This window comes from Geospiza fortis, unplaced genomic scaffold (assembly GCF_000277835.1).
Source record: "Geospiza fortis unplaced genomic scaffold, GeoFor_1.0 scaffold16, whole genome shotgun sequence".
NCBI lineage: Eukaryota > Metazoa > Chordata > Aves > Passeriformes > Thraupidae > Geospiza > Geospiza fortis.
In genome coordinates, this window is record NW_005054302.1 from 5,812,568 (window position 1) to 5,830,411 (window position 17,844).

Sequence of the window (17,844 nt, forward strand, 5' to 3'; positions counted from 1 at the left end):
CCCCGGGAGCGGCGCAGAGCCCCGCCGGCCGGAGAGGCCCTGGCTTGCGGCAGGGCCCACGGGTCCATCTGCTCCGCGGGCCTCGGGCTGTGCTGCTCCGCCGTGCCCTCGCCTCCCTTTGTTGCCGCCCTGCTTTCCCTGCAGCGCTCCGGGTGGGACCGCGCCGAGCCCGGAGCCGCGGCCGAGCCCGCCCTGACGCCTCCCGGGGCGCTTCCCGCGCAGGGACCAGGCCTCCTGTTCCCCTGCGTGGCCGTGGCTCGTCCCAGGGAGGGGGAGCTCCGGCCTGATAAGTCTGTGCCTTCAGTTAGCTGAATTCTCAGCTGCTTCCCATCTTCCGCGCTTTCTCCCTGCTTCGTTGAATTATCCTTTTAGGTGCTGTTGGTTCCCTTCTGTGCCTGCTTTTTCATTTGTGTAAACCGCGGGCTTCTTGCAGGACTGATGTGGTGTGCAGCGCCCAGATCCTCCTGTAGTAAAAACCTTTGTACAAAAGCATAAGTTGTTCCAAGCCAGTGTAGCAATCTCTTAGGAATCACAGAAAAGTTTTCTAGATAGTCTTAGGCAGAAGATACTCAAGACCCTAATTTTGTTTAAGAAAACTTAGAGATAGTAGGTCCTTGTAATTTGAATGTTTTTTTTTTTCTTCAAGCATAGGCCCTAAAAGTTTTTTTGTTGTTGTTTTTTTTTTTTTTTTTAATCAATACACCATCTTTTGTAAAAAGTAGTGATTTCTGTAAAATTCAAGTTTGATGCTAGCAGCAGTCTTCCACTCCTGGTGAATGCATGGATCTTTTTGTTTGCCTCATTGTTCGTTTGGTGAATTTGCTATTTTTGTGGGATTTTTTTGTTGGTCCAACATGTGGTCAGACAACAAAGTGTGAACAAAAGAGACAGAAAAGATAGAGGCAGGATGAGGGTGCTTCTGTCTTTAACTATACCAAAGGTACTCAGTGTATGTATATTCTGTCTATTTATGGAGTTTCCAGCTTAGTTTTACAGTACTTGTTTCTTTTCAACCCCAAGAGTTTGTATTTCTTTGGTGCAGTGATGAGAGCCTTCTTGATCACAGGTTGCTTTTGGCCTGACAGGCCCAAAGTCAAAGCTCCATGTTGCCATCTTTTCTGGAAGACCTTGAAGTCTTTATGATGTTATCAGAATTGGGATTTTTTAGCCAGCACTTCATGTTTCTATCCAAACCGTCAAATTATACATTTTTCATTGAAGTTCTCCCCAGCTACTTGTGCGCCTCCTCAGTGGCAGAGCATGGGAAACTGAAAAGTCCTTGGTTTAAAGTAAGCACTGCTTAACCACAACCAACACATTGGTGTGTTGCCAGCATTATTGGCACACTAGTCCAAAACACAGTGTTGTCCCAGCTACTAGGATGAGCATTAATGCTCTCCCAGCTGCTGAGGTTTGGAATATTAGTGTTTTCTTTTTCCTGTAGCTATCTAGAAGGTGTACAAATCCTAGTTTATTTACATTCCCATCTCTTAGGTACTTTGAGTATGTAACAGCTCATTTTTCCTCATTAAAGAGAAATATCCTGGAGACCATCTGGCAATGGCTAAGAACTGAATATCTCAAACCTCAGCTTTTGTTAGATAATAATGCTTTTAGTTAATATATCAGATACACAAAGCCATCTTTGGGAGTAAATATACTGTTAAGACAATTCACTAACTCCATTTATATCAATTAGAAAGGAATTGTCCTTAACAAAGCAATGTGCTTTCAGAAAGGAAAGAGTTAAAAAGGCAGGATGTCCTTACCAGTTGGAGGTTGATAGTCATGAGTTTTAAAATATATATGTTTTGCTGATGTTTCACTGGGAAAGTCAGGGGCTTGTATCAGATGTGTTCTAGCAAAAGTTTATTTAAATAGCAAAAGTTTATTTAAAAGTCTAAAAGAAAACTTCACCTAGTAAAGGAATTGGATGCCAGTAGTTTCCAAGTTAGTATTGTAGTTCTTAAAGGTCATGTCCTTAGCTTATGGCATAAAATCCGAAACAGAATAGACATTTAACAAAGCATGGCTGGGGAGATAAGTCAGGTGATGCAGGGCAGTGATGCAAGGAGCAGTGGGCTGGCCCACAGGGTCATTTAAAACATTTGCATGTTTTAACTCTCAGCTCTCTCTAGAGCTAAGGAGAAAGCTTACTTGTCAGCATTTTCCATGTTGATGTAGAATTGTATTTGGAAGATAATGAAAATGTGGAAGCCCAGTTTATTTTTTGTTTGTTTTTCTGTGTTGGCTATGAAAGAAAACACGGATGTGGAAAACTGCAAGTGAGCCACTTATTTACAGTCAATATTATATCAGAGTTGAAGAACAATGTCTAAACTACTAGACCTTATTCCCCAGGTGGGGAGTTGGAGTGCAGTGTGCTGACATGTGTGCTTTAATCAAGTTTAGGGAGAACAATAGGAGGAAAAATACTTAGTAATTAAGAATCTTGTATAGGTGGGAGGGAGTTATTTAAGAATTAAGTCTTTTAGTTAGTAACAATTGAATCTATAATCTAGAAGCCATTTCCCTTCAGGTGGACCAGTTTCTCTACTGCATGAACAGTGAACAAGCAGCAGTTTGAAGCTGCCTGTAGTGTATAGTGAGTCCATGGCCAACTGGACTTAAAGCCTTTTAAACCTACCTGCAGTGGTAGGTAACATGGTACAAAAGTCTGTTCAAAATCCTAAATTGAACCTATTGCCAAGCAGTCTGTGAGCAAGAGCCATTTTTGATTCGTAGTCTTTTCTTCCAGGATTTGGTGGGTTGTTTTGTTGTTTTTTTGTTTTTTTTGGTAATATAATCTGTTAATAATGCAGTAATAATATTTATTACTGTGTTAATAGTCTCCTCACTCTCCACTTCTCTGCAGAGTTGCAACACAGTCTGTCAGGTGAATTAGGGGGGTTTGTGTTCTCCTCAGCATCAGGCACAGGACCAGCTGGTGCTGAGGGTAGAGCACTGGCTGAACTATAAAGCTGCCATGGCATCTGACAGGAGATGGTCAGCAGTGTGAGAAGGATGCAGGAGGGTTTTACCATGGGCATATAGTGACTTAAAGCTATTTCCTGTTAAAATGTCTCTAATGAATGACATTTGTTTTAGCTAGTAGTTATTTTGTGACATTCAACAGGACTGCTCCAGTTCTTTTATTTAAGATTATGTTAAGTTAGAAGAGCCTCAAAAATGTCAACTTTTCATATTAATTTACTTTTTTAAAAATGAAAATAGTTTATTTAAAATGTGTCTCAGAAATTTCAGTCCCCTAAACATTTCATGTTTTTGAAGTAATGATATAACAATTTCAGCTTCTTTTGTAAGTAGTTGAGCGTTCAAACTGAAATGCGTGTGTCAAATTTCAGTCTTCAGGAAATCCCGACTGACAAAACTCTTAAGAGCTGAAGGAAAATATCTGTAGTTTTGTAATGGAAATACCAAATCAACCTTAACAGTTTGTGACATGGATATATTAATATATCCATGGTTTTACGATTTATAGGAGATTAGAGGAAGCATCTATGACTACTTTGTATTGAAAGTTTAACAAAGTGGTTTTCCTTTATCAAATAAACAGTTAGTTCAAAATATGCATTCCTTAAATGATGACTTAGGAGTCAAGTTGTTAAATGAAAATATATGGTGTATACCTTGGAGATTTATCTTGTTTGCTCTTTTTCTCTTAGGAAGCCTGACAAATAGAAAAATACAACAAAGTGAAGAGAAAATTTACTTCATGAGAACTGAGCTCTGCTTTCATTTTCTTTTAAATTTATTTGTATTAGCAGCTGATTAGTGTCAGATCATCTCTGTGGTCTGCTGTGGTGAAATTATTAGGTTAAGCCTGGAAAAAATGAAACAGTTAAAAAGAAAAAGAAAAAGCAATTTTAGTGTTCAGGAAACTCAAACTCTCCTTAAGGAAATCAGAAAAAGGAGGGAAGTACTCTTTTCGAAGCAACTTAATACAACAATTAATGAGATGAAACGGAAGGCTTGGGAGGAAATAGCAGAGTGTGTCAATGCTGTAGGTGAAGGAGAGCAGAGAACAGGGACAGAAGTGAAAAGGCGATACCTTGACTGGAGAGCACTCATGAAGAGAAAACGTCTGAATGCAAACATCAAAGTAGTAGGTGCTGGGTTTCACCTTCCTTCATCCAATTTAGATGACTCTCTCAATGAAGACATGGATGAGAAAATGGGATTTGCAATTGAATCTAGTTTTGAGTGGCAAAATATCACTGACTTCAGAGAAGCCGGAGGATCTTTAACAGAAATCAAAGTAGAAGAGGAAGAGGAAGACACGCAGAATTTTGAAGTGAGTGACTGATATACATGAGCTATATGCAATATGGCCTTTGCTTTATTTCAGCATAAGGCTTTTTACTGTGTTTCTTCATGGCATCTGTTTCTGTTTTTTACTGAACGTGTGAATTAAACTGTAGAAATAAATATAATTTGGAGACATGGTATTCAAATCTAGCAACTTGGAATTGTCTGTAAGGTCTTGGATGTTGATTACTGATTTGAAATCCCTAAACTTTGAGTATGTCTTCGCACGTATATTTTCCATTTGTGTGTGTCACAGATAAGAATTAGTTGAGTCAATGCAAGGAAAATATGCTGTTGAAAGAAACTGGTCATTTTAGTATTCAGAGTGCCTCGATGGATGAACAGAGAAGTGCTCATCTTTAACAAATGAAAGTAAATGTTTCGTGCACATACAGAAAGAAATAGAATACAGAAAGAAGTATGATACTGCTTGTATTTCTTGAAATGAACCTACAGGAGATAAAAACATTACTTGAATTAGTCAGCCTTTCCGCTGTCAGAATTTTAGTGTGAATTTGGCAAGCAGTAGTAGATTCTATAGACAAGTTGATACTCCTAGTAGTACTGTGACCGTCTTGGGATAGGCAACCAGCTGGAGTACAGTCAAATGTTGGGATAGTTTTGCTGTTCCTCTTTAAACACATAGTTGTCTTTTCCAAAAGGGGTACTCAAACAATTTTTTTGGGGTATTTTATTGCTTTGGGTTTTTTGGGGGGAGATTTTTTGTTGAGTTGGTTTTCTTGAGTGAGAGGAATGGGGAAGCAAATCCTGTCTTAACTCCATTGATATGTGTGCTGGGAGAAAACCAGTGTAAGCTGTTAGATGGTAATGAGAACTGCTGTCAGTGCTGAAGGAACAGTGTATGTCTTCTCTAATGCTAGAGGACTGGCAGTGGCTCTCCTAGTCCTAAAATTTTTCTGAAAAAAACTTGCCTTCCTCAGTTTGCCTTTCTTGTGCAGCATATATATTGGGAGAGAATTTATCTCTTTTGTACTATGAATTTGTAAGGGCTGTGGTACTACACAAAATGTTACAGTTTGAGCGGTCCTCACCACCTCATCATGTGCCACAAATAGCTTTATAGCAAATGTGATAATACAGAATGGTTAAACAAGACTTGCTTGTTGACCCACTTAATAGAGTTGGAAGAGTTAGGAGCATGTGAAAAATGTCAGTGTAAAATGTTTTTTAGGAATGGAATAGTCCCAAGTTATTGAAGGTTAGGCTAGCTTACATAACACACAGCCTATGGATCCATCTGCTCTGATAAATAATTAGTCATAACAAATGCCTGGTGGCTTACATAAATGTCACCCAGCTCTATGAAAGGTAAGAACAACATATGGTCTTCTAGATCCAGTTTTTTATCAGTTGTTCTGAATTATCTGTAGTAACTACTCTGCTGTATTTTCTGGATGTTTTTGTATGTTCACTGACAAGATTTTCCATTTTTCATTACCAGATATTAACTTGAAGTAAATCCTGTTTCTCTTCCTGTAATGATAAAAAAATCTTCTGATGTGGCATGGTTATTTTTCAACATATAAGTTAAACACTTCTAAATTGCTTTAAAGATGATGAAAAAAAATGCAGTATGTTCTTTTCAATCAAGTTGTACGTAACAAATTTTTTCTGGCATAAAGACTGGAATGTAATTCTTGTCTGTCGCATTCCTCTCTGCAGTTTCCTATTGAGGAAGAAGAAGAAATATTGTCATCAGTTCTACCAGATTCAAAAAAGGAAAATGACCTACCAGACTTCCCCCACATTGAAGAGTTTGGAAATCTGAGCTCTGCTCAAGCTAGGCTAGCCTATGAAGATTCTCACTTGCTTATAAATCTGGAGAAGCAAAAGGTGGAGCTGGAGAAGCAGCGACTGGACATCGAAGCCGAAAGGTTGCAAGTGGAGAAGGAGCGCCTGCAGATTGAGAAGGAGCGGTTACGCCATGTTGACTTGGAGCGTGAGCGCCTGCAGATTGAGAAGGAGCGACTTCAGATAGAGTGGGAGAAACTCAGGCTAGAGACTCTGCATGCTGAAAAACCTGCCCTGGAAAATGAGCTCACCCAAACCGAAAAGCCCGTCATGCAGCCTCTGGATCTAGAAACTGAAAAGTTAAAACTTGAAAAAGAACGTTTGCAGTTAGAGAAAGAGAGGCTGCAGTTCCTAAAGTTTGAGTCAGAGAAGCTGCAGATTGAGAAGGAGCGCTTGCAAGTGGAGAAGGAGCGCCTTCGAATTCAGAGAGAGGGTCATTTGCAGTGAACATCTCAGCTACGGTGTCAACGTTAGTGTTTTGATGTTTCTAAATTAGAAGTAGTTCTTTCCTGAAAGTGTCCTAGAGGCTTAACATTCTTCTGTTCAGAGTTGAATGTTGATGTTAAATTGAAAAAAAAATGGTGCTTAATATGTCAGTGTGCCTACATAAATGATCTTATGTGTGAAATTGCTTTTCAGTGTATCAGAACTTCAGTGTTATGTTCTCTTGTCTTCAGTATTGTGCTGTATTAGTTCGGTGTCCTCCTCTCACAGGGGCCTTGAGAAGAGTCCAGGCTGAACCTTGTACTTTTTGTCACCATACTAACAGGAAGGAAGGATCAGAATAAATCAGCTTGCTGTGAGGACATGGTGCTGGCAATAGCCTATATGGTAAAGAAGTGTAATTTCAGCAGAACACAGGAATACAGAGTCATTATGAGAGCGATTCATTAAATTTTATTCCCTCCCCCCCTTTTTTTTCTACCCCCATAATTGGGAAAAACAGTTGAAGAGTTATCTAGAAGTTAAAGTGCAAGTTAAATTCGTTGCAGTTGTGGTTACTGTTGTTCCACTTCAAGCAGTACTGTTGTACTGCTTGAAGTGAATGGGAGTGCAGAAGATTGGTTTGAGTTTTTATGGTGGTTTTTTTTTGGGTGACATATTCATATTGGGCAAAGTTACACATCAGCTATACATACTATGATCTGGCCTGTTGGTTTCACCTCACCATTAGTAATGCTGTATGGAGTAAAGCACCTGTGTTAGGATAGCACATGGATTTACTGATTGATCAGGCATGCTGTCTAATGAGTCTGTGATGATCCCCTGAAGGAAATTGCTAGACCTTGTTTGTTCTGGGAAGGCAGTAGCTGGTGATAGGAATCTCAGAAATGGAGACTGAGCGCAGCCTAAGAACCTCTGAGCTTGAACACTTCTGCACTCATTGCTGGTTCTGCCTGACCAGTGCCAAAGTTACGTCTGCAGGGCAGCCAGAAGAGGCTTCTGTTGCTCTCTATGTAATGTGTTTTAATTAGACAAATAGAAATGGTCAGTGCTGAAGGCTGTTAGTATTTTTCATAGGCAATGTAGTCATATAACAACAACAACAAAAAAAAAAAAGCCAAGGAAGGAAGCTTTCTATTATTTCATATATGTTTAAATCCCAACTGAGCCAGACTTCACTTTCTCATCTTTCTGCAAGTGAGTGTCTTGTTAACTCCATTGGAAATGTAGAACTGTGGGAATACTAAGTCTAAACATATGTTGAGTGACTTAGGTGAATTTGTGTGGAAGTAAATAATATTTATACCACTACAGGTTTACTTTTATTCTGCAAAGATTATTTTTTTATTACTGAAACAAGTGTGATTCTACAGTGGAAATAAATTTGACTACTACACTACAAAATGGCTCTTGAGGCTTTCTTCACAGAGAAACTAGGCTACATCTGAAGAGAAACCTGGATACTGAACACTGCAGCACCCCAGAGTTGCTGGTGCCTGTATTCCCTGTGTAGTCAGTCAGAAAGATGAGGCACCTCAGAGCTCGACTTAAATCACCTGGGACTTACTTGAGAAAGGAAAAAGGGAGATACCAACCACTTGGGTAAAAATGCCCTGGGGAAAGTTTCCCTGAGTTTTTTCTTCCTAAATGTGGTGGCCTGACCTCAATGGGATGCCCGGTGCGCACCAGTATTGCTCCATCACTCTTCAGCTAGACAGGGGAGAGACAATATAACAAAAGGTTCATGGGTGGACATAAGAGCAGGGAGAGATCACTCAGCAATTACAGTCATGGGCAAAACTGGCTTGACTTGGGGAAATTAGTTTGCTATCAATCAGTTAAGAGTAATGAGAAATAAAACCAAATCTTTAACCACCTTTCCCACAGCATTCCCATCTTCCCAGCCTTAATTTCACTCTTGATTTTCTCTACCTCTCCCTGCACTCCTGAAGGGTGCAGGAGGATGGGGCTTGGGGACTACAGTCACTTAAGCACGTGCTGTCTCCTCCCTTCCTTCCTCAAGGGGCGGAGTCCTCACACTCTTCCCCTGCTCCGGCGTAGGGTTCTTCACATGGGAGACAGTCCTCCATGGATTTTTGTAACAGGAGTTCTTCCCACAGGCAGCAGTTCTTTCTGAAGTGCTCTGGTGTTGTTCCTACAGGGTGCAGTCCTTGAGGGACAGGCTGTTCCAATGTGAGTGCCCTGTGGAATCTCAAGTCCTGCTAGCAAACTTGCTCCAGTGTGAGCTCTTCTCTCCACAGGTCCTGCCGGGAGCCTGCTCCTTCAGGTGTTTCCATGTGCTCCAGTGTGGGCTCCTCCACGGGCTGCAGGTGGATCTCTGTTCCCCCATGGGCTGCAGGGGCACAGCTGCCTTGCTGTGGTCTGCACCATGGGCTGCAGAGGAACCTCAGCTCCAGCACCTGGGGCACCTCCTGCCCCTCCTTGTGAACTGACCTTGGTCTCTGGGGCTTTTTTGCTTGGATGTTGTCATTCTTCTCTGGCTGCATTTGCTTCTGTGCATTTTCCCCTTGTTAAGTACATTATCCCAGTGTCACTAGCACCATCACTGATGGACTTGGCCATGGCCAGGGGCAGGTCCATCTTGGAGCCCCCAGTGATTGGCTCTGTTGGACATGTGGACAACTTCTGTCAGCTTCTGTCAGAAATGACCCCTGTAGCCCCTCCCCTTACCAAGACATTGCTGCACAAATCCAATATACCAAAACAAAGGGACAAATTGGCAGCTCCCTGGTATGCGTCATGCAAATTGTTATTAAAAATAACTTTCTGTGATTTGGAGAAAATCTTTTCCTTTTAAAGCATGAAAGAGGCAGAATTCACGGAATTGGTCAGGTGTCTAGTGCATAGAACATTGACCAAGATAGTGGGATAACATGGATTTTATGATTGTGTGCCCTGAGGTGACAAACTTTCTAGATAACTACTCTGACTGCCAAGCAGGGTCAGAGTAGGAACGAGGGGCAACATTGCCAGCTCTGCAAGAGGTAATGACCAGAAGGACCAAACCAGGAGAGAGAGAAGATTCCTACAATCTCACCTGGAAGACGTGTCTTGCCAGGGAGGAGCCGATGTGGATTCTGGCTCCTGTTTTGACAGGTAGTTGAGCTGCTGCTTGATCCGAGCACCTCTGTCTTCATTAATTACTCCATTTATCCATTAGGATAATGATTTGTATTTTACATTTAATATCTTCAGAATTGTACCCCAAGATCATGAAAGGTTTTAGGGAAAAATGGGTAGATAAATCTGAACCATCTCTGAATTCTTAATTGTTTCAGAAATTTGAACACTTTTCCAAATGTTAATAGAGCTGTATGTAAGCAATTACTTTTCCTAACAACTGGTCAGCTTTCTAGGGAAATGATGCATCTTTTGGTTATAGAAAACGTCTTGGAAAATACTGAATGATGAAATTAAGTATTGAGATAAATCATAGAAAATACAGTTTCAATATAAAATTTAGAGAAAATTACAGAGTTTAATACGTCTATTTTATAGCTTGCTTTTTTCATAATGAAAATGCAGTCATTTTGTGATGATTTGAATTAAAATGTATTTAAATACTAATCTGCAATCCCTTAAACTTTAATTGCTTGATTTACCAACCTGTGATCCTGATGGTGAAGCCTAAGGTCAGGGTTTTGACCCTGTAAATATCACCCAGGTTAGGACATCCACATGAACTCACTGTTCTACCAACATTGATCATGGGGTAAAGGTTGTAAATGCAGTCCCCAAGAACAGCCCAGGATGAACAGTGTCCCAGTGGGACACAGCTGACAAAGCACACTAGGATTCAAAGACAACTTCCTTTCCTTGAGTCAGTGGTCTTATGTTATTTCTAGAACATTTTGAGCAACTTTCATTGTGCATAGAGAGGTGCTGCAAGCAACCTACACAAGGTATAAAATATTAGTTTATTAAGATAAACAAGAGATGGTTAGGATTTCATAAGCATTTGTATCCTTATCACCTCAAGGTATTTTTACTAGCCAGGGAATTGTCAGCCAGGCGAGGAGGAGTTTCTAAAAGCCCCCTTGCAAGTGGGAACAGAAGCCCATCATTTAAATTTTTTCACCTTTTCACAGAACTGTTCATGCAGTTACCACAAAAGAGCATCAGTGATGAGTATCCTCTCTGGCTCATTTGCCCCCAAAAGCTCCCTGCAGAAAGGCACAGGGTGCTCCAAGGAGATGGAGTCAGACCTAGGGCTGATATTTTACAAACACAAAAATATCCTCAAAAATCCTACTCTCTGTCAGTCAGGAGCCTTGACAGAAGTGATAGGTGGGAGAAAAGGGAGGAGGAAAGACTAATTTTTCTCTCTGGTTGCTGAAATTATTAGTGAATTTAAGCCAGACTGTGTCAGAAAATCTCACCACATGCAATAGTATTCACCTTTTTTCTCTTTTCTTTTATCTTTTTCCTTTTAATTTTAATTTTTTCTCTTTTCTTTCTCTTTTTCATTTTCTTTTCTGTGTATCACTATAAGTCTGAATACCTGCATCACTCAGACACTGTTGAAGTTTGCAGCTAGCATTAAGATGAAATTTAAGTAAGCTGGATTATTCTGTAGGATAATGGGTTTGGTTTGCATCAGGGGCTCCAAATGTTTGTAGTTGGTTTAGGACTATGGAAAGATTTTAATCCAAGTTAAAAAAAAAGAAGAAAAAAGGGAAGAAAAGAAAAATGATTGCATTTTTTAAAAAATTCCCACCTGTTTTTTTGTTTCCAGATAATCCGCTTATTTGAGGATGCACGCTTCAAGCAAATACAACGAGTGAAGAACACCTTTAGTATGGGCTTGGGGCAACTTGTTTCCTTGTTTCCTTTTTTTTTTTTTTTTTTTTTTGGTTGGTTGGTTGGTTTTTGTTGCCAATTTGTACCAAACCCATGATTTCCAGAGCACTAGCTGTGCCACTTGTGCTCCTGACTTGGTGTCCCCAGGTGATCTAGCAGTGACACAGTGATCAGCCTTTTGCCACTCAGGCAGCATCAAATGGGAGTTGGGGAGGGAGCTCTGAACAATGGGAGCTCTTGTCCACACCTCATTGGGTTTTTCTCTCTAGTCTCTTAAAGCAAAATCTCCTGATGGTAGGTCACATGATGCCAATGAATTCAAGAGTTCTCAGCCATCACAAAACGTACTAGGAAAAAAAATAGGTCACCTGACAGAAGACCAGAAGAAGCCCTTTTCAGACACTGCGCATAATCCTTGTAAACTTGACCTGCTTTAGAGGACACTTCCATCCTCTCTTTTTACAGATTATTAAGAATGCCATTGTTACTTTCTGTTCCAGTTTTATTGGTTTTAATTTCCCTGCTTCACTCTATCAGTAGTTTTATTCTATACATTAGTAGACTGTGAAATACCTTGTCTTGCTACTTCCATACTTTCTAATTGCAGCACTCCATCATTAGTCAACAGGTTCATAATGTGGAAGGCAAAGTTGCTATTTCATTTCATGCTATATAATACAATGCTTTTGGTTCAGTAATTACATTGTGCCAGACTTGTGATCAATCCTAAGATAGCTCACTTGTGATGGATAGCCCCATCACAGAGTGTATAAGAGTTAAAGGAAGAAGCAAATTTTTAATTTTGCTCCTCTGTCAATTTAGCTACTTGAATACTTCTTTGCAGACCAATATTTATCTCACTGTAGAGATTACAGAAATGAGAACTTAAAAGAGAAAACTGAAGCTTGAAAAGCATTTTATAAAGTTTTGGTTTGCAAACCAGGAAAGATAAAAATTAAATGTTCTTCCACAGAAAGCTATTGTGTGTTATTCTGTTAATGGATTGCCAATCTTCTAGTCACCTGTTTAATGTACTGGAGAAAATCATTGCCTACTTCTTATAACTATTCTAAGGGTTATGTGAAATGAGCTCATCATCTTACTACTATTATTGCTCAGTGCTAGGCCTGTGAAAAAAAGATTTCCAAAAGTTTTTTTTTCCTCTGTCATAGAGGTGTTTGTGAGTCAAACAATTTTCTGAAGTGCTGGCAATGTTCAGACAGTCATAGGATATAGGGAGTGCCTTTTCCTAACAAGGAAAGGGTTGCAAGTATGGGGTACAAGAGTGTAGCATGGGTTGCAGGGACAGCCAGGACAGCCATGCCAATGGAATAAAGGTGGAGAGAGCTGTGGCCTTTAGGGACAAATGACATCCTAGTGCCCTGAGGTTACAGCAGAGGAAAGCCTGATCCTAGTTGGGCATGTTTACACTTTCCTGAAGAGGACATGCTAGGAGACACAGACAGAATTTCTGTCCAGACAGACTATTGCTTTGGTTAAATAAAGCAAAACTCTTGTTCTTGCATATCTTTATAGATAGGAGGTCACAACCTATTCCTAGTTTTGAACATAAATACAAATTTTTCCTATTTATGTTATAAAATTCTCTGGTCTTCATTGTTCTTTGACTTTTGCTTGGGGCTGCATCTCAAGACTTTTCCTTCTTACATCCTATCTGCCATTCTTTTTGTATATAATCCTTCTCCCAAGGAATACCAGCGAGATCCCACTAGCGAGCAATAGCAAACTTAAAAACCCCTCAGAAAGCCAAGGTCTGGCCCCCCAGTGGGGATTTTGTCATCTCACCAAAGCAAGGCAAGGTGGCTTTGTCTCAAATTATGTCAAGGTCATTTTGTATCCAAAACTTTGGGAAAGTTCTGAGGTTCAGAATTCAGTTAGAGGTAGTTCAAAGGAGAGAGGGCAGCAGGAGGGCTAGACTGGTGAAGCAGGTGGTACACACTCTGCTCTGACAGTGGATGTTAAAACAGCTGAAAGGAATTAACTGTGATACTCAACAAGTAGAGAGACAAAGAGGTCAGGAAAGGAGATATCAGACAGAGCATTCTGGGTGGGCAAGGGCTGCCTTCCACTGCCTCCTCCCTTTTCGCAAGAAGAAACAATACAGCATTGCTTTGGATTTTCCATTAGAGGAGCTCCTTCCAGTGTCCTTTACATGGCGGATGAGCAAAACCGACATGGCAAGGCCAGCTGTAATGACAAAAGAAGACTATTGCATCAAAATAGCAATTAAGAAAGTAAAAACACAGCAGAAAAACTGAGGGAATTGAATATGCAAAGGTGAAGGGATTAATTACTAATTTTACCATGCCTGGGTTCAGATATGCTGAGCCAGAGCAACACTAGTGCTTTGAGCTCTTGCACAACTGAGGTCTGCTTGGTGATCCCTCCTTGGGGAATGAGCCTCAAGATTTCTGGAGTAGACCTGAGAACTCAGGAGGTGAAACTAAGATGGTGGGCAGTATCAGCATAGACCCCTGGGGAGTGTGATTGTCCCTAAGCCTGGGATCCCAGGGGTCAGCCTGTGCCAACTCTGAGCAGCTGGGGGAGGAGGGGAGTTGTCCTCTTCCAACTGCCCCAAAGCTTAAGGAATTGCAAAAAATACTGAAAGGAAAGGAAACATAGGTGTTACTATTCTTTCATATTGGCTTTAATACACAATAAAATCTCTGAGCTGAGGGCAGGAGACAAAAATGGACCAGTCTAATGAAAACATAAAAAAAAAAAGTTTTTGTTGTGTGGCTGTGTGGATGCTACTTTTCAAGACCTGCAGAGGGCTTGGGCAGGAGTACAGCTGCTTTTAGATGTGTGCAGGTCTCCCTGCAGAGACCTCCCAGAGCACTGGCATGTGGTCTGCTCTAGGGATGGTGGCTGGTGCACTAATGGCTCTCTAAATCACTCAGAGCAGACTACACTTAAAAGAACTAACACTGTTTCTCTTACAGGTTGGAGCTGGAGAGACATTTTGGCTCAGAAACATAGAGGAAAAAGGGTGGGCTAATCCGGAATGGTTTGCAGGAGAGCTCTTACTTCTAAAGGACAAGCTAAAGGTTATTGCCAGCCTCTGAACTGTCTCACACACAAGAAGAAGCATTTCTGTCATGTTAAATAGGCATTGTCACATAAAGCACAGATTTATAGTTGACCTTATATAAAATATGTAGATAATCTAATTTTTTTTTGTCCTAGATCATCTTGATAACAAAATATTTTCTGGAAGCAGCTCTTTCAGAGGCAGGAGTGAACACAAACACTTGAACTACTTCATTTTTATAACAAAAGGACCCTTCCTGTGAATCGAAGTGCACGTGCCAGCTCCTCCTTCTTCCTGGAGCCTGCCAGCTTCCCTTCCTTCAGATTGTTTTTCCATCTGCAGTGTTTGTAATAGTTGCAATGTTTCTGCAAGATGGAGAAAGGGCTGTTTATTTAGGAGGCTGTACTCAGAAGCTTGTCAGTTTAGCTGGACTGTTTGCCAGAAAAGAAAATTCAGTCTATTAAAAGATGCCAGCTTTTATTCAGCCTGAGCAAATCCATTCAGAAAATAAATCCCTTGTGCCCTCTTCATACTCTCCCTTTTGAAACCTGAGCATTTTTAAGTCTTAGTTCATATGTTTATTCTTTTTGTAGAAAAGAGTTATTTCCTGTAGAACAAAAGTCTTTTGAGACAGTAAATCAAGCTCTGTGAACTTCAATTCACAACTTTTCATCCAAGAGTTCAGAAAGAGGTTAGGGGAAAAACAAAAACAGTGTAAGTGGAGCAGACTTTGAAAAGCTTCTCCTGAACCTGCTCTGTCAAAGGGAGGGAACAACCTCCAGACTTGATCTGCCAGCTTCCCTTGGCATTAGCAGAACCTTCTGCGTGGCACAGATGGTATCAGGGCCATGGTCCTTCTGATGAGCACTGTGCTGGCATCCCCACCATTGCCTGCACCAAGGGAAGCTTGGAAGGCTCAGCAGCATCTCTACTGCTCTTCAGTTGATGGAGACATGGACAGGAATGTGTAGGTCCATGTGTGCACATAAACCAAAGGAGGTTTAGGAGAATATAGGTTCTGATGGGGATGGACCCCATGGACCACAAGATAAGAGCTGCCCCTCAGCCCAGCTGAGCGCTCGCCCCAAGTGTTGGTGTACTCCTACCCAGGTGCACACTACAAATCTGACACATGTGACATTTTTGTTGGGTGCTTTTCATGAGTGAGAGGTGTGGTGGTGCATCCCTCCTTTCCCTCCAGGCCATACTATGGTCTGGGAGATGCTCGTGAGGCCTCAGCCTATGACGAACAGTACTTGGAAAGAGCTCCTCTTGACCTTCTCAGAAACACCATCTGTTCTCAGGAACTTCTGATGCCTAACAACCTCCTGGCCTTGTTTTTTTTGTAATGGGCAGCCTTAGAAACTTTTTTTGCCTGAGTACCAACCCAAGTGGAATGACATTTTTGTTCTCAAACTTTCAAAGAGACGGAGCCGACCTCAAGTGCGGCCAGGATGATCCTTATGACTAGAGCCCACTCTCCTGAGGCCCTATACACAGCAGTCCAAAATGAGACCCTTTGAACTCTCCTGGACCACAGTGTCTGTGTGCATACAAGTGTGTATGTACAATAGCCAGTGTGGGAAAAATGCTGCTCTCCTGGATTGTTAAGTACTTTAGATTTGTAAGTAAGTTAGGCCTGTACGTAAGTTACTGTTGTGTTATTGTAAATCCCATATGAATCCTTTCCCCCGTCTCTGCAAAGATGGTTTTGGGTTTATTTTGGTTCATTTTGGTTTGGATTGATTGACTCTGGATTTCTTCTTGCTGTTTTTTCTCACTGTGCTTAACCATCTAGTAAGCAGCAGAGTGAACCTTGCCAATTACTTTGTTGTGCTGTCACTTTTATAATTAACTTGCTTTTACTGATACTTAAACAATCACTGCTGGTGATTGTTTAAGCAATTTACAACAGTCATTCACAAAAGGAGGGGAGGAGGTTGTTGTTTTCCTTTATTAGTCTTGTCCAGCATGGCACAAGCATTCTGGATCCTGTGGCAGGTTTTCCATCTGCTTCACAGCCTCCCCACCATTGCTGTATTTCTATAACTGGAACCAGCAAAGAGCAAAAGATGGAGAGCCAGGACAGTCAGAGAATTCAGAGATACTATCAGGAAGACACCAAATTAACACTGGTAACTCCTAAGGAAATTTGAAGCACTTTCCCTATCAAATGACCAGGGGAACATCATTGGCTCAGATTCAAAGTCTACTAAGGAAGAAACAAAAGTGCCTTTTTGAGACTGAAAAAAGAAAGGAAGAAGCAAGTCCCATTGTTAAGAAGTGACTATACTGGTTATTCAAACTGATTTTGTGATACTGAGATAAATGGATTTTGGTCTGAAATCATTCCTCCAAAAACAATGGTGAACTTCTGTGGTGAGACCTTTGGAAATTTAGTGGTGCATCCAAGGAAAAGGAAATCATAAAACTGGAAAAGCAGAAGGGAGCTGCTCAGGTTAGTTGCATAGCGGATTTTCCTGATGGAATGCTTCTTGTCAAAGGCCTGGGCTATGGAAGTGTCCTGGGATGAGTGTCTGAGAAGAGTGAGCAGTTCCAGAGTTGTGACAGATACAGTTTATGTGGCACAATGGCATTGTTTGGACTTAGTTTTAATTTGAGAGCTAAAAATAAATACCAGAAAGTAATCAAACAGGGAGCTTTGAGACTATATTTTCAGGTGAACCAATATCTTCTCATCAAGCTGCTTTTCTGATAGTGTCTTTGTTTTTCCAATGTAAATTCCACATTGATCTTATTAATCCTGTATTTTTATTAGAGATATTTTTCTAGACTTATCTCTCCTCCTTTGTCATAGTCAAGCTGGAGTTCAAACTGAAATTTTAAATTATTTTTGAAACCAGTATAGTGAGGTGGGTAGTAAAACTGAAGTGTCCTGTTTAGATTTCCCAAATCCTGGGTACAATGGCTACCTGGAAAAGTTTTGCCCAATATACAGATTATTTTTTTATACTGGAGAAGGAAGGGAAATAATAGGGCTGGAGCAAAGGTAGGAACTTGTTTTAAACAAGTACTAAAGGAAATTCTAACAAGGTATTTGTGAGAACAAAAACCCAATACCTGCAAAGTTTTTAAATTTAACATTTTTGGCTTGTTCCCTATTGAAATTTGACCTCCAATGTAACTACTATCAACCTCTGCAGCCCTGAGAGATGCTGGTTTTTTGGTGATGAGAGTCTTCAGGGACAAACAGGTTTGCAAGAGCTGAGCATATTTATGTCAGCAGCAGAAAGAATGGCCCAAATCAATTCTCGGGTGCTCCCCTACAGTGGTTTCCTATACCTCAGCATCCAAGTTTGACAACTTGGATGTTGACCCAAGAGGATTACAGATGGACAGACAGCTTTGTCACCATAATACTGGGC

At 40.8% G+C, this 17,844-nt stretch overlaps 1 protein-coding gene across 1 annotated transcript; it reads left to right on the forward strand.

Annotated features, from left to right (window-relative positions):
• Positions 1-137: 137 nt before the first annotated feature.
• MSANTD4 (Myb/SANT DNA binding domain containing 4 with coiled-coils) lies at positions 138-7,989 on the forward strand. Its single transcript, XM_005417711.3, has 3 exons — positions 138-372; positions 3,687-4,315; positions 6,013-7,989. The coding sequence occupies exons 2-3, from the start codon at positions 3,854-3,856 to the stop codon at positions 6,586-6,588; spliced, it is 1,038 nt and encodes a 345-aa protein (XP_005417768.1). The 5' UTR covers positions 138-372; positions 3,687-3,853; the 3' UTR covers positions 6,589-7,989.
• Positions 7,990-17,844: the final 9,855 nt, after the last annotated feature.